Consider the following 13,014-nt stretch of genomic DNA (forward strand, 5'->3'; position numbering starts at 1 on the left):
TTGAAGCGTCGCGTCGTAGCGATGGTATTTGTACAAAATGTAGAAAATCTATAAACGAAGACCAATATGGTTGAGATACAAGTTTATAATTCACGCTTAATTCTTCAAGCCCCATAAGAGCACCGGTGATCGCGACAACAATGGAATACAATAGAATTTCCTGGAAACTGTGATCAAAGTAGCTAATTCATGTAGTCGTCACTATCTGTAAAGTAACTGCATATAACCATATTTGATATTACCAACCATTCAACTTATCAGATAAAAACAGTAAAATAAAGGTAACAGCACGCAGGTAAATTTAGATCAGCAAGGGAATATCGTATTTTAAAATAATTAAGTGATGATATTGCAATGGCTTCCTATCTCTACCATATCTTAGATACGGCACGACGATCTATGCCGACTTGTTAATTGAGATGTCAATTGGGAGGTCAAATACCAATTTCCTTTGTGAATATTCTTCTAGTGCTTAATTAAACAGTTTGTTTTTGTAATTTTATAAATAAAGCAATTTTGTAGCATGCATAATGCAAATGGGGAAAATATTGTCGGGACTACTCAACAGAATCGCCACAACCGGTTTTTGGAGAGATAAAAACGACTCGCCTAATCATAAAATTGAGCCTTCCAAAATGCCTACTATATTTTTGCACATCTCAACTATATCGTAAATCTGTAAGACCTCTCTTTGAGAACTCCACTTTAAAAGGATTATGTAGTTATCATGTTCTCAAGAATGTGAGATTTATCATAAGCTCGAAGAAGTGTTGAGGAATCGAAATATTTGTTTGAGAGCTGCGATCATAATTATTAAATACTTCCTGGTATAAGTCATAATATGTTCTATTAGATCGAGTATTGCACTTATAAACTTGGATAAGTACGTAATTACCTATTATAAGGTTTTTATTGCATTTCCTTGTATGTGACTTACGTATGTTATGGACACCCACAATGGCGAGGCGTACCTACTTTCTTGAGTTTCAACTTTCTAAGTCCTTAGAACAACGTGTTCTTTATGTTTTGTGGATATCAATATTATTTGTTTCTGCTGGTTTATTACTTTGTTTTCACAAATCTTACATTAAGTATTTCTAAGTTTTCTTCATTATTTACGCTATCGTCAAGTTATAGACGGGTACAATTTTTTTCATAAACCACTGTATTATTTCCTCATTCGTAATTTGAAAGCCGTAATTTAATAGTAATAAAATCGATAGCATTCACAATGAATATTGAATGTATTGACGTCAACACCGACAGCACCATACGCAACAACGCTCACTCCTTTTTTTCCACCGACGCTATCCCGTCTATTTCGATCGGCGTGAAATTATTTCCAAACTGTAACAGATCAGCACGCAGGTACTTTATTCCGGCGAACAAAAAATTTGACAGCCAGAATCCATCGTAAAGATATTAATGAAAAGATGAAAGAGGAAAAAATAGAATCTTCCTATTCGAATTTTAAAAAGCGGCGGGTTCAAGCAACTGTGCCGGGGCTTATTTTGTTTGAGAATCGAGTGTTCGGCAAAGAAAACAAAAACTGAGGTTCTTTTTCTCTTATTTGCCTCTGACCTCGGTCGTTATTGACAATGGTTACCAGAATGAAATATGGGGCACCGCTAACGAAAAAGAGATTAGTCGGATGATTTTATTCTTCACATAATATTCTATTGTTAGTTAGGGGTCCAGCGGCACTGTTTGTTGTTTCTAACGCGTCACATGTACCTTTTAAATCACCTGTTTGCCTGTGAAGAAGGTTATGTTTTTATAAGCTCGGTTTGAGAGATAATATTTTTTATTACCGACATGATAAATGATCCGTCAGGGGTCTATTTATAAAATGCTAACATCAGAATTAGAAAACATTATTTTTAATCAATTGGTGTTAGCGAGGGCGTAGTTTAGGGACTGGGGGTGGAGACGACATTTTTTATTGATTCAAAATTCTATTAGTTGGATCTTATAAAATGCGGAAAAGTAATTTATAAATATAAGTACATAATAATCGTTAACTAAGAGCAAGATGTTCTTTTTCTAAATAAAAAATAATAAAGCTTTTCACAAAAGTAAAGAAAAAGACGGTTACCCTCTATTATGAAAAGATTGAAAATATCCTGAAATTCAGAAAGTTGAAAGTAATAATTAATCTGATACTGGCCGTGTTTATGATGTTGATACCGTGATACGTAGGTGATTGGTAATGAGGCGTAGAGGGCAGACACAATAGCCGCCGCCGCTCCTTCCCAGAACCGGTCCTGGGGCCAGCGTCCGCCGAATTTTGCGCCGACCACCCATCGCCCAGGCTCGATACTTATCGCACCTGTATTTATTGACTAGAAACTCCATTATGATACCGACACGACTCTACCTCGGGGGACGCAGTCGCGAGAGACCACCCGCTCGACCTATAAACTCGTCTTTATCGCCCGACCTGTTGAAGAAGTTCAGGGGATATGTATAAATTTTGCTAATCTCCAGTTATCTGTGCTTTACGGCGCCGCATGCGGCACCTTTAGTGACTAGTGCCGCTAAAGCCTTTTAAATAATATATTAAAATGTTACTCTTAGGACGAAACAGCACACACACAAATTTAAGGTCCTTTCATTTGTGAATTGAGCAGGTAGTTTTTAGCTCGTGTAATTTCCTACTTGTTTTATCTTCACCAATTTAGCTTTTTATAACAAAAAACTTTGCTGTGGCAACTATAAAACTTTTGTCCTCATAAGTAACGTTTCAAATAGAGCTTAAATGGAGATGTTAATTGAACAATCATCTTCTTGATCGCCTGATTTGAATGAGACGATAGAGGCGTCGGTATATCCTGTGGCAGTAACCCTGCGCAGACGCAGTTCATTGAGTAAACTCGTGTAGCCGCCAGTGGCGACTGGCGGGACTGCGTGCGCCTGTGTGCGTGATGCACTCTCCCGCTCTAGTGTATTATTTGTTGTAAACACTCGTAAATAAAAGCGCCCATCTTCTGGTTTGCTTCTCTGTATATTGTCTTTATTATATTGTTCGAATTGAGGCGCAATTTGTTTTACTTTTTTATGTAGGTCTTGATTGCTTCTGATTCTATTGGGAATATTGATTTTGCTTATGTAGATCCTCCGCGTCTAGACCGAGTAGGTAGTGCCTAGTGCGTAATTTCTATCGGTACCCGCTATAAAGATCGTAGGACCGCGGCCGGTTTCAGACTGGTATAGGGAAAGTCTAGCTTTCTGAATACTAATCTATTTAAAAGTAAAAGTCATTGTACTCACGATGACTGGATGAATGACAGGACGTGATTGCTTTGGTATTTCTATTATCTTCTACTACTCCTACTTTGACGTATATAATATGTATAATATCAAATATGTATTTTTTTTATGTATTTAGACAAAAATCGTGGTAATAGGGCATTTAGGATTTCTAAAAGACTCATTTAAGCCAAGGAACTTTAAGCTCGTTGCAACCACTCTAGAAACGTTTAAATGAATCTTAAAAACGCAATTAAAATTATTATGTTTGTGTGTTGAATGTTTGTGTTCGTAGAATCAAGAAGGTAACTAACCCGACCTACATCGGGCGATAAGGTTGTCGACAAAAGTGCTGCAGTTTTCCTCACCATGACGCAATTTCGTCATTATACGCTGATACACATCAACCAGTCCAACGAGAGCTCCGCGAAGCGGTCGGGTCGGCTACCGGCCTCGTTTACGGCGTAAAAAGTCCGTGCCACGTTAAACTGGTGCCACACAAAAGCCAGCGTTTTGAGTTTGCTTAGCTGGGTAAATAGTCGTCTTGATACCACACGCGCCGGTACCGAGAACTTTTCATTTGCATATCTATATAAATATAATTTTATCGTTGTAATTTATATTCCTGTATTAAGTTTATTACCTGCGTTATTATTTAATGGTTGGTGCGATCTGACATTGCCTACTGCTCGGTGCGGTATTTTATAAAAGTCTTTATCGTAAATCGTAATTTACATTATTTTAGCGATACCCAGGTTCGTACACTGTATAATGTAGCCTACCTACCTATTCTACCTGAAAATCTGAGTAAATAAAAAAATTACAATGATTCACCAACCTTTAGTTTTTAATTGGTTAATTACCAAAGTCTCATAATTAAAATGCCACATGGAAAGTGTTAATAAATGACAAATCCACAATGCAATGTTTCGATAGTTTAAAACACCTTTAAAGAAGCCTTAATCGTTATCAAGTTTGGAAGTTGGAACCATCCAACTTCGGGCAATTACCAGATTTTAACTGTCATGTCCCACTGTCGCTGGTGACTGGTCCCTAATGGTTGTATATTAAAAGGTCAGACAACCTGCGGCCTGCGTTACGTGCCGGCACGTCGAGTCAACGTCCTGACATTGTTTGGTGTCACATACTACAAACAAAGAAACTATCCTGTCAATTCCTGTCGACCAATAATTACTTTGTTTTATTGGTTACTTCGCCCTATTAGATAAGATGAGCAGCAATGATCGTAAAGTTCTATCGTTGATGATAATGTGTGTCAGCGATTTAATCAAATCTTAACTACATACCGTATTATGCATACCATAGGACATAGGTAATAACTTCATTACATGGGTAGGGGGTACAACTTCATAATGCTGGGTTTCCATGCTTGCCAAGGCCTGGCAAGCATTCACAAGCGTCCACAAATCTCGCTGGGCATTTGGAAGTCGTTTACACGCTTCTGAACAGTGAATCCGACAGTGTATTACGTACATCCAAGCAAGCGCCCTTTGATTTGTGTCCAAAAACCGTCACTACTCCGGATCGGATACAAGTGTCCACAAGCTCACGCAAGCCAAGTCAGATACTCTCTTTACACGCTTGTGTTTGTGGACGCTGGTCAAGCCGCTGACCTGGCAAGCAAAGAAACGCAGCATAAGGATCAAGATCAAAAAACACTCGAAGCTAACTGAGGCAACATTGTTGAGGTGATTTCATGAAACAATCTGGAGCAAAATACATAAATCAAGCCAAAGGTGGAGTGGAACTAATTGACGCGGCGCGGGAGGCGTGGGGGGATGCGGGAAGCGTGGGGAGGTGCGGGGAGAGGGAGGTGTGGTACCCGAGACCTGTGGGAAGTAGCCGTTGGCGGTGCGCGGACGAAAAACAAAAACATATTCATATTTGCACATTATCATACTCGCGCTTCGGTTTTGTTTATTTCTTAATAACTTTGTTGTAGTCAGGTTGCAAGTGTTGGTATAAACCATAAACAGTATATATTATAAGTCTATGGTATAAACTATAAAGTATAAGCCGGTGGTGAATACCGATTAAGACTCATACGTACCTAAAGCTATAATTAAATAATTACTTAAGAATAATTAATTCTCGCTGAGTGTGGTTGTTAGTTAAGGCTTTAGATTTCTGGAAAGGAAGAGGAATATTAAAAAATATAAAATGGGGCACGGGCGAACCCTTCGCGCGTTTATGTCTTATCATCGCAAGTTTAAATTCAAAGATGACAACTGACAAACAAACTTTCTGTTCGGTCGGGTATAAAAAACTTCATGATTGATGTTATTTTCTACAATATTTAGGTCTTAAATGATTTTACTTACAGCTACAAAACATTATTGAGTGAACTTAATTTACGGCTACTTAAAATCCAACCGAACCATTTCGAATAGAGTCAGCTGTGATCATTTGCAATGATTAATGAAGACATTCCATTAGCGAGCGACAGTTTGACGCAATTATTGGTTTTTATATCGACAGAACGTGCTCATAGTTATTTTGGCCTACGACGTTAAACTGTAAATTATATGGACGTCGGCTACGACTTACGACACCGGTGTCGCCAGAGAAAACCGGCCGCACCTGCGATTTTTCCGTCCATTCGTCACCGTCGTTAGTAATGCACATGCAAAGATGTGTTTACAAATATCGTTATCGGAATATTGAAATGGACGTCTGAGACGTTGCGTCATCGCTTAATTTACTGGCATAAAATCAAAAATTGGCAGAATCGTCTGCGGGGGCTTTCTTCTGGCGGACTATTAATATCGGTGACGTGGGTATTGGAAAGCCGTTCACCGGCGTGTTCGGAATTTAAATGCTAGGAGCAGGGCGTTTCCCGTCACCGCGCGGTCGGTGCATGGAGATTGCAACGGCAACGCTCTGACTCATCAGATCCTCGATTAAAATTAACTTACGAGCACCACGGATTGAAGTAGATGCTTTGAGAAACATCCAATTGACTCGTATTGTACAATTAGGCTGTCTCCCGCTTTGCTTGGGGAGGGAAATTGGATGTCTCCTACTCCTCCTACCTTTCTTCTGATTAATTTCGTTGCGGGTCCCAAGACAGATTTAGCTTGTCCCTCGGGCATCCCCAATGATGTTCTACTTATGCAGATATGTTCGTCCATACTATTTTCCGGCTTAAATCTCTTCCGAACAATTTTCAAATTCAAAATTGCAGACATTGACAAATTTGACAGATAAGTGAAACAAAAGATACGAAAAACCATTTACATAAAAGGACAGTTCTATTTTTAAACCTCGAATCGTATCGCTGTCTCTTTCTTCGCCTGAGCTATGACGAAAATTCGGTTTTTTCCAGATTGTTCGAAAAAATAATTGAAAATGTAAATAGTCGAGGTATTTATTGCAATCAAGACATGTGGTAAGAGATTCCATGTGTTTTGTTTACTTTCGAGTTATAATTGGTATATTTTCGAAACACGCACGACGTCATTCTCAATATATTTAGGTAAGACAAGACGCGGCACGTTCGTGACTGCGCTCGATTCAGACTAAACAACAGACGGCCCAATTGGGCCGTATTTGAAGCTTCACAACGCGCGCGGTAGTAACTTATCTGGTTTGAGTATTTCATCATTGGGCATCCCTGAGATCATATCAAGGGGTTTTCGTGGTTGGTTACCACTGTTTAAAAAAACTCATATTGTCATTTGTAGAGTTCGCACTTTAGGTAGAGTTGTACCTTACAGAAAAAGCAACTACTTTAACTCATTGCCTTTGGTCTTTAAGTAATCATAAATTTTAATAAAGTAGGTCTGACTAAAGTAAGAGGCGGACAGACCGTACCGAAATTCTCATATGTCAACGAGAAACAGGTTATAATACTTTTGTCTGTGTCAAATTTTGCCGCCTAAACCTGCTCGAAGTAACCTACATTCGACCAACTAGTTATTAGAACATTTATGGTTATACAATCGCAATGATCAAAATAATATAAAGCAGCCTCTACACGTTGGCCGTGTTTGCCGAACAGAAGGAGACGGCGCTATACCAGAAAGAAAGTGCTATACCACAAATAATTCAATCTCTTTTTTTAGTATAGCGCCGCGCCCCGTCCTCTTCTGTTCGGCAAACACGGCCAACGTATAGGGGCTGCTTTATGCTGTGCCAATGTTGACCGACATTCGACAACTCCGTTGCGCCTTAATTCTTTTCGGGATAAAAAGCTATTCTTGGTCCTTCCCCAGGACTCAAGATATCTCTTTACCAAATCAAATTTCATCAAGTTTGGGCGCAACGAGATTGCGATTATCATCTAAGTATTCCTCATACTTAAACCACTTCTAACATGGTTTTTGTAATCCATTGCGGATATTTTAAAAACATCAATGGCCACCGTAGTTTTAACAAGCTATTATTTGAGCAAGATTTACGATTTCCTCTATTATATGACATTAAAAGATATGTTTGCATAACGAGTTAGAGCTTAAAATGTAATTAATTAGTAAGAATACCAGTTGAATCCTTCTGCCACGTTGAATCTAAAATTGAAATTGGAACGTGTTTTGTTTGAACATGGAACGCTGTCGAGGTGATAACATATTTTTGTTTGACTTGCTGTAAAATGAAAATACCTTGTAGATAATACTATCGCAAAGTTACATATTTCTAAGAATTTACTTTGCATATTTTAAAGGTAGCTAACAATTAATATCAGTTGAGACTTAAGCTGAACAAAGAATAGGTAAAAACAATAAGTTCGATAATCTTCAAGACAGTAAAGGCATTATTAGGATAATGCAGATAAATGCAATACTGTAGCATTAGCGAATTACATATTAGGAAAGATATTTCGATGACCTAACAATGAACAAAGGAATGGTTACTTAAAATTGAGTAGTGTCTATTGTGAACACCGAACAGTGTCGGTGTATTTGAAGGCGTTACTTGGAACTACACTTTCTCTGCAGGTAGCTGAGCTGTGACATTCTTATTTTAGCTGTACAAGCCGTAAACCGTTCAACTACAATCCCACTTACTTTAATTTTACCAGAACATAACATTTTGAAAGTTAGCTGACTGAGATGTAGGCAAAGTTCGTGTATCCCAGTATCCATCATAATTCATAACAGTATATATATGCACATATTTTGGTGTCAGCCAGTGTAAGTATACAAAAAATGTCACAAATGCTGTTCTGTTGGTGAGTCTATAAAAATAAATAAATACCTTTTATTATTCGTAGCTGTATACCCAATAAACTTGATAATTTGTTACAAGTTACAACACTACCAAAAAGGCAACTCGTCTGTACGCATCTATTAAATTGTTGTTTTTGATGATCAAATAACATAAATAACAAATATAATGATGTCATAATCTCCATAACGGCGAATGACGCAATTGTTGAAGACCGATGAACATCTCCGAACGGTGTTCGTTTATATAGGTTAATGTTTGATGATTCTAACGTTTTATTATATTTGCTAAAATTAATACTGACCTAATTTGTACGGTACGGTTTGGAGAAATCGTAGCCTTGTGGCAGACGATACCATATGGAATATGATGCTTGTAGAGAACGTTAAAATAATCAAGTATATTTGACAACGTTTAATCGTGTTTATCTGATTTGATTTTCGCATCACCAGCACACAATATAATAGTTTAGGACAGGGGTCACCAATTGGTTTCGCTCGGGGTCTGTTTTAAGAAATAAAATGACCTTCGCGGTCCGCACATAAAAAAAATTAAACAAATGTAATTATGGAAATTACAAAGGTATTTGTATCAATGAGAAAATTGTCAATTTTTGTTGCTACATGTTCATCAGTATGTCGAGACTCGAGACCGAACTTAATTTTTAACGAAGTTCATTATCGAACATGCTTGGTCCGCACACGTCGGCGATCCGGATGCGGACCGCGGTCCGCCATTTAATGACCCCTGGTTTAGGATGTTCTTCATCAAAGGACAACGATTGTGCAAAGATAAGCATAATATGTTACATCTTATCTTATCTTATATCTTTAAACGAGCAATTCTTGTGTATAAATATATAATTGGAATCTCGGAATCGGCTCCAACGATTTTCATGAAATTTAGTATATAGGGGGTTTCTGGGGCGATAAATCGATCTAGCTAGTACCCAATATTAAAAAATGTCATTTTATTCGTGTTTTATAAAATACCGAGCAAAGCTCGGTCAAATAGCTAGTATATTATTATACTATCATATTGTTGATTGTAGAGTGATGACTGATGAGACTTCGAGAGACTAAATGGAATTTAAATTGACTACCACGTTTAAGCACATTTAAACTTGTCCTAAATATACTTTATCGTATTATTTTACGGTTTCTCCGATCGTAATTAAATATTTTCCTATAGTCATCATAGCTAACGTAAATGACTTTTGTCATTCGTTTAAAATAATAAAAAGATAATGAATAGGTAGATGTGAATCACGCGATTCACTTCACTTTCTAAGAACCGAAGAGTCAATACACCTTCATTATTATTCACTAAATATTGCTATAAGCAAGCGACACATAAAGTCTTTACTTTTCAAGGTAGTAAAGGTACTTACATACCTATTTATTCTTGCAATTCTTATATTATTCTATATAGTCCACCCAACATTAAAAATTAATGTGATATTTTAAGTAAATAACACAAAATCAAAAAGTCCCAAAATTGGTGTCCCGCAGGGTTCTATTGTATGACTTATATTTTATTTCTTGAAACGGTTGTACCACAATATGTCATATTGCTATACTGTGGGTTGTACCGTTCTTTATATGTCACTAAAATATATTAGAGAATAATATTCCGGCTTAAGACATTCACTACTTTTGCCTATCGACCACATAAAAATCAAATATGAGGGATTCATAACTCGAATCCCAGGACCTCCTTGGGAGAATTCTGTACCCAGTTGTTCAAGTTTTTTTAATGTCAAGTAGCTAATAATGATGACGTGTTATGTTTTTGAGTGTGTCGGAGTGGGTCGGTGTGCAGTGAGAATGTAATGCCGAACATTTCCGGAACTGCTCGAAGGCTGTTTACACTTAAGCAATACTGTCACGACTCGGAGCTAATCTTAAATCATTTAGGCACTTCAATATTAGAGTACACTGTAGAACGAAATATCTAATTTCTCATTGGTCATGGCTTAATATTTAAAGATCCGTGAAGGGCGATAGTCCATGTAACGGGTAGAGTTCTGCGTACCTTTGAAGTTCTTTATCTATTGTCTGCTGTATAATCTTTAGTGTACCTATGTATATTGTTTATAAACCTTCTAGGGCACATTATCTACCTACTAAGATGCTTTACACATTAGACTTACCAGGATTCAAGTTAAATATTTTAGTAAGCTCATGATTTGAAACCAATCGAGTAATAATTCAAAGTATATGACATACAGACAAACCAATATAATATTTAGCTAGATTATGGAAAACGTTATTATCATGTAGGTACTATACATAGCGAATGTAGTTCCCACACGTATTTCTGAAATCGATGACACATACTGGGTGTTATTGAGACCTTTGTGACACGTCAGTATGCTGACTAGACTTGAGCAATAGTTTTAAGAACTCAACCAACTACTTAAAGATAAATATTATTATGCTGAGAAGGTTTTCCTACAAAATCTGTAGGTACAGTTTAAAGACGAAAATAAAAAAAAATGTAATGCAAGTGATAAAATAATTATATAACTACATACATTATTTCGATTTTACAGTTGTCTGAGGAAGTGCAGAGAAAGCAGAGCGAGTACCAGAAATGCCTAGAATCATACAAGCAAATGAGAGCTAAGTTTGAAGAAAATTACCTCAAGTGTAAGTACTCGATTCTTATTATTATGGACCATTTAAATAGTACCGTTAAGACATGTTGCATATAAACTAGCTGGAGAAATAAGTGCCCGTATTTTAACGAGGAAACGTATTGTTTACCACGCTTTGCAAATTGAGGCGGACAAACGCGCAATTTGTAAGGCAACTTCCAAACAATTTCGATCTCGATAGAAACGTAAATAAACAGTACATACCGCCCACAGCATAGTCGACCAATTGTTCAAATTAACAAGGAACGTGCGGAATTGAATGGTTATGACGTCCACCAGATGTTTACTTTAGTCCACGTGTGTTGCCTGCCCATTAGCTATCCAGAGATCTCGGCAGTTGCGTGATAATTTTTTTGCTGCTGCACCAGGTACAGCAGGAGTCAGGACATCTGCAAGAATAAAGCTTCTTTTGAATTGGTTGAATATTTGAAACGCTTCAACGGTGCTCAGATTCACGATCTCGTAGCAATGAACCTACTTGATATAATGCATTCTTAAAGTACTAAGATAGGTATACCCAAGTCCCAACTCCTAAGTATGTAATCTTATCTAAGTAAAATGCCTTTCTTGCTATTATACTAGCAATCCTCATCAGTGATAACCATAAAGGATTTATCTTGATCATAGGTGATCATTGTACAATACATTCTTTAAATTTATAGGTATCAGGTATTTTTGTACAAGAATAAGCAACTGTGGAAAAAGTAGGCCACCATGATTGTTCCGTAGGAATAGCTGATATGTTATTGGTATTGAATACGCGCGTTTGGCTCGGCGCATTACTAATGTAAGTCTTGTCTTATGACCTAGATAGCTTTTCTTTTTTCTTAAAATAGCCGAGACGGTGCGGAAAGTGGAGTTGAGGTGGACCGTGGAGCGATTTCATAGTGATTGAAATTACACAATTGTTGGACCACTATATAGCGAAATACGTATTTGCGATAAATAGTTTACTGATTGAAATCATGATATTTTGCAAATCATCATAGAAGATTACATTTTCGGCAGTTACCTACCTATTAGATTACGATTAAATACGGTAGCGAAAGCAAGTGGTACACTAACTTCGGAGATATTTCCATAAAACGTCATACGGATAACATCTTGTTACTATCGTTTTCAATTCTGGATTAATTTTATATCAAACATCAATTAATTAAAAGACCTTCTCAATCCTTTAGCTTCAGAACAAATCCTTCTCCAATTTCCAACCTTGCCCTTTTCCATTGCAATAATTTCTTTGTTCGGCCTTATCTGCAGTCTGCAGGTAACATTGTAACAGTAAACAAAGCCATTCGCTGCAAGTTGCAGTTACGCTCTAATGATGTCGACCAGTTATTGTTGACCATAACTCTTGATTCTTGAATTCATCAGCATGGCCAGTTAATATCTGCAAAAACACCTCAGTACTCTGATTCTATTTCAATCCAGCTTAGATCCAGTTTTCTTTTACCTGGAGAAATGTATTTCTCATCGTGAATTAGGTGGATACAGCGGCCGAGGTATGTGACTCCCCAGGTGTGGGGTTTTCCAACTTGTGCTCCACGTCTATACATAATATAATATATTGCATTATCTATGGCTCCACGCCCCTCTAGGTTCCATATACATGGTGTATCTTCAGAATTTCAGGACGCGTTTTACGTTGGTTTGATATTTCACGAGAATAGCATTTTAATCTACCGTGACTGCATCGAAACCGTATTAATGTTGGTTGAAAGTAGTAGTCAGTAGAATCTGGGTTCTGTGACTGTCTACCGGTAGTCGGTACACGCAAACTTACTGAGTCGTATCTCGCACGCATTTCCTCCTGTAAGCTAGTCTATAATTATAACATTTGCTAGCTTTTCGTTACCATTACCTATGCTGCTATGGTTCTACTGTAGGTATCAACTAATGAGGACGTTGTTTTTTCCTGA

The 13,014-nt window shown here is 37.4% G+C and overlaps 1 protein-coding gene across 5 annotated transcripts in view; it reads left to right on the forward strand.

Annotated features, from left to right (window-relative positions):
• LOC121725400 (tyrosine-protein kinase Fer) overlaps window positions 1-13,014 on the forward strand; it is a 62,659-nt gene that overhangs the window by 16,719 nt on the left and 32,926 nt on the right. For all 5 annotated transcript variants that reach the window (XM_042112312.1, XM_042112313.1, XM_042112310.1 and 2 more), the window contains exon 3: window positions 10,991-11,087. In XM_042112312.1, coding sequence (XP_041968246.1) covers window positions 10,991-11,087 — 97 coding nt within the window. The remainder of the gene's footprint in view (window positions 1-10,990; window positions 11,088-13,014) is intronic.

The sequence above is a fragment of the Aricia agestis genome, chromosome 3 (assembly GCF_905147365.1).
Source record: "Aricia agestis chromosome 3, ilAriAges1.1, whole genome shotgun sequence".
NCBI lineage: Eukaryota > Metazoa > Arthropoda > Insecta > Lepidoptera > Lycaenidae > Aricia > Aricia agestis.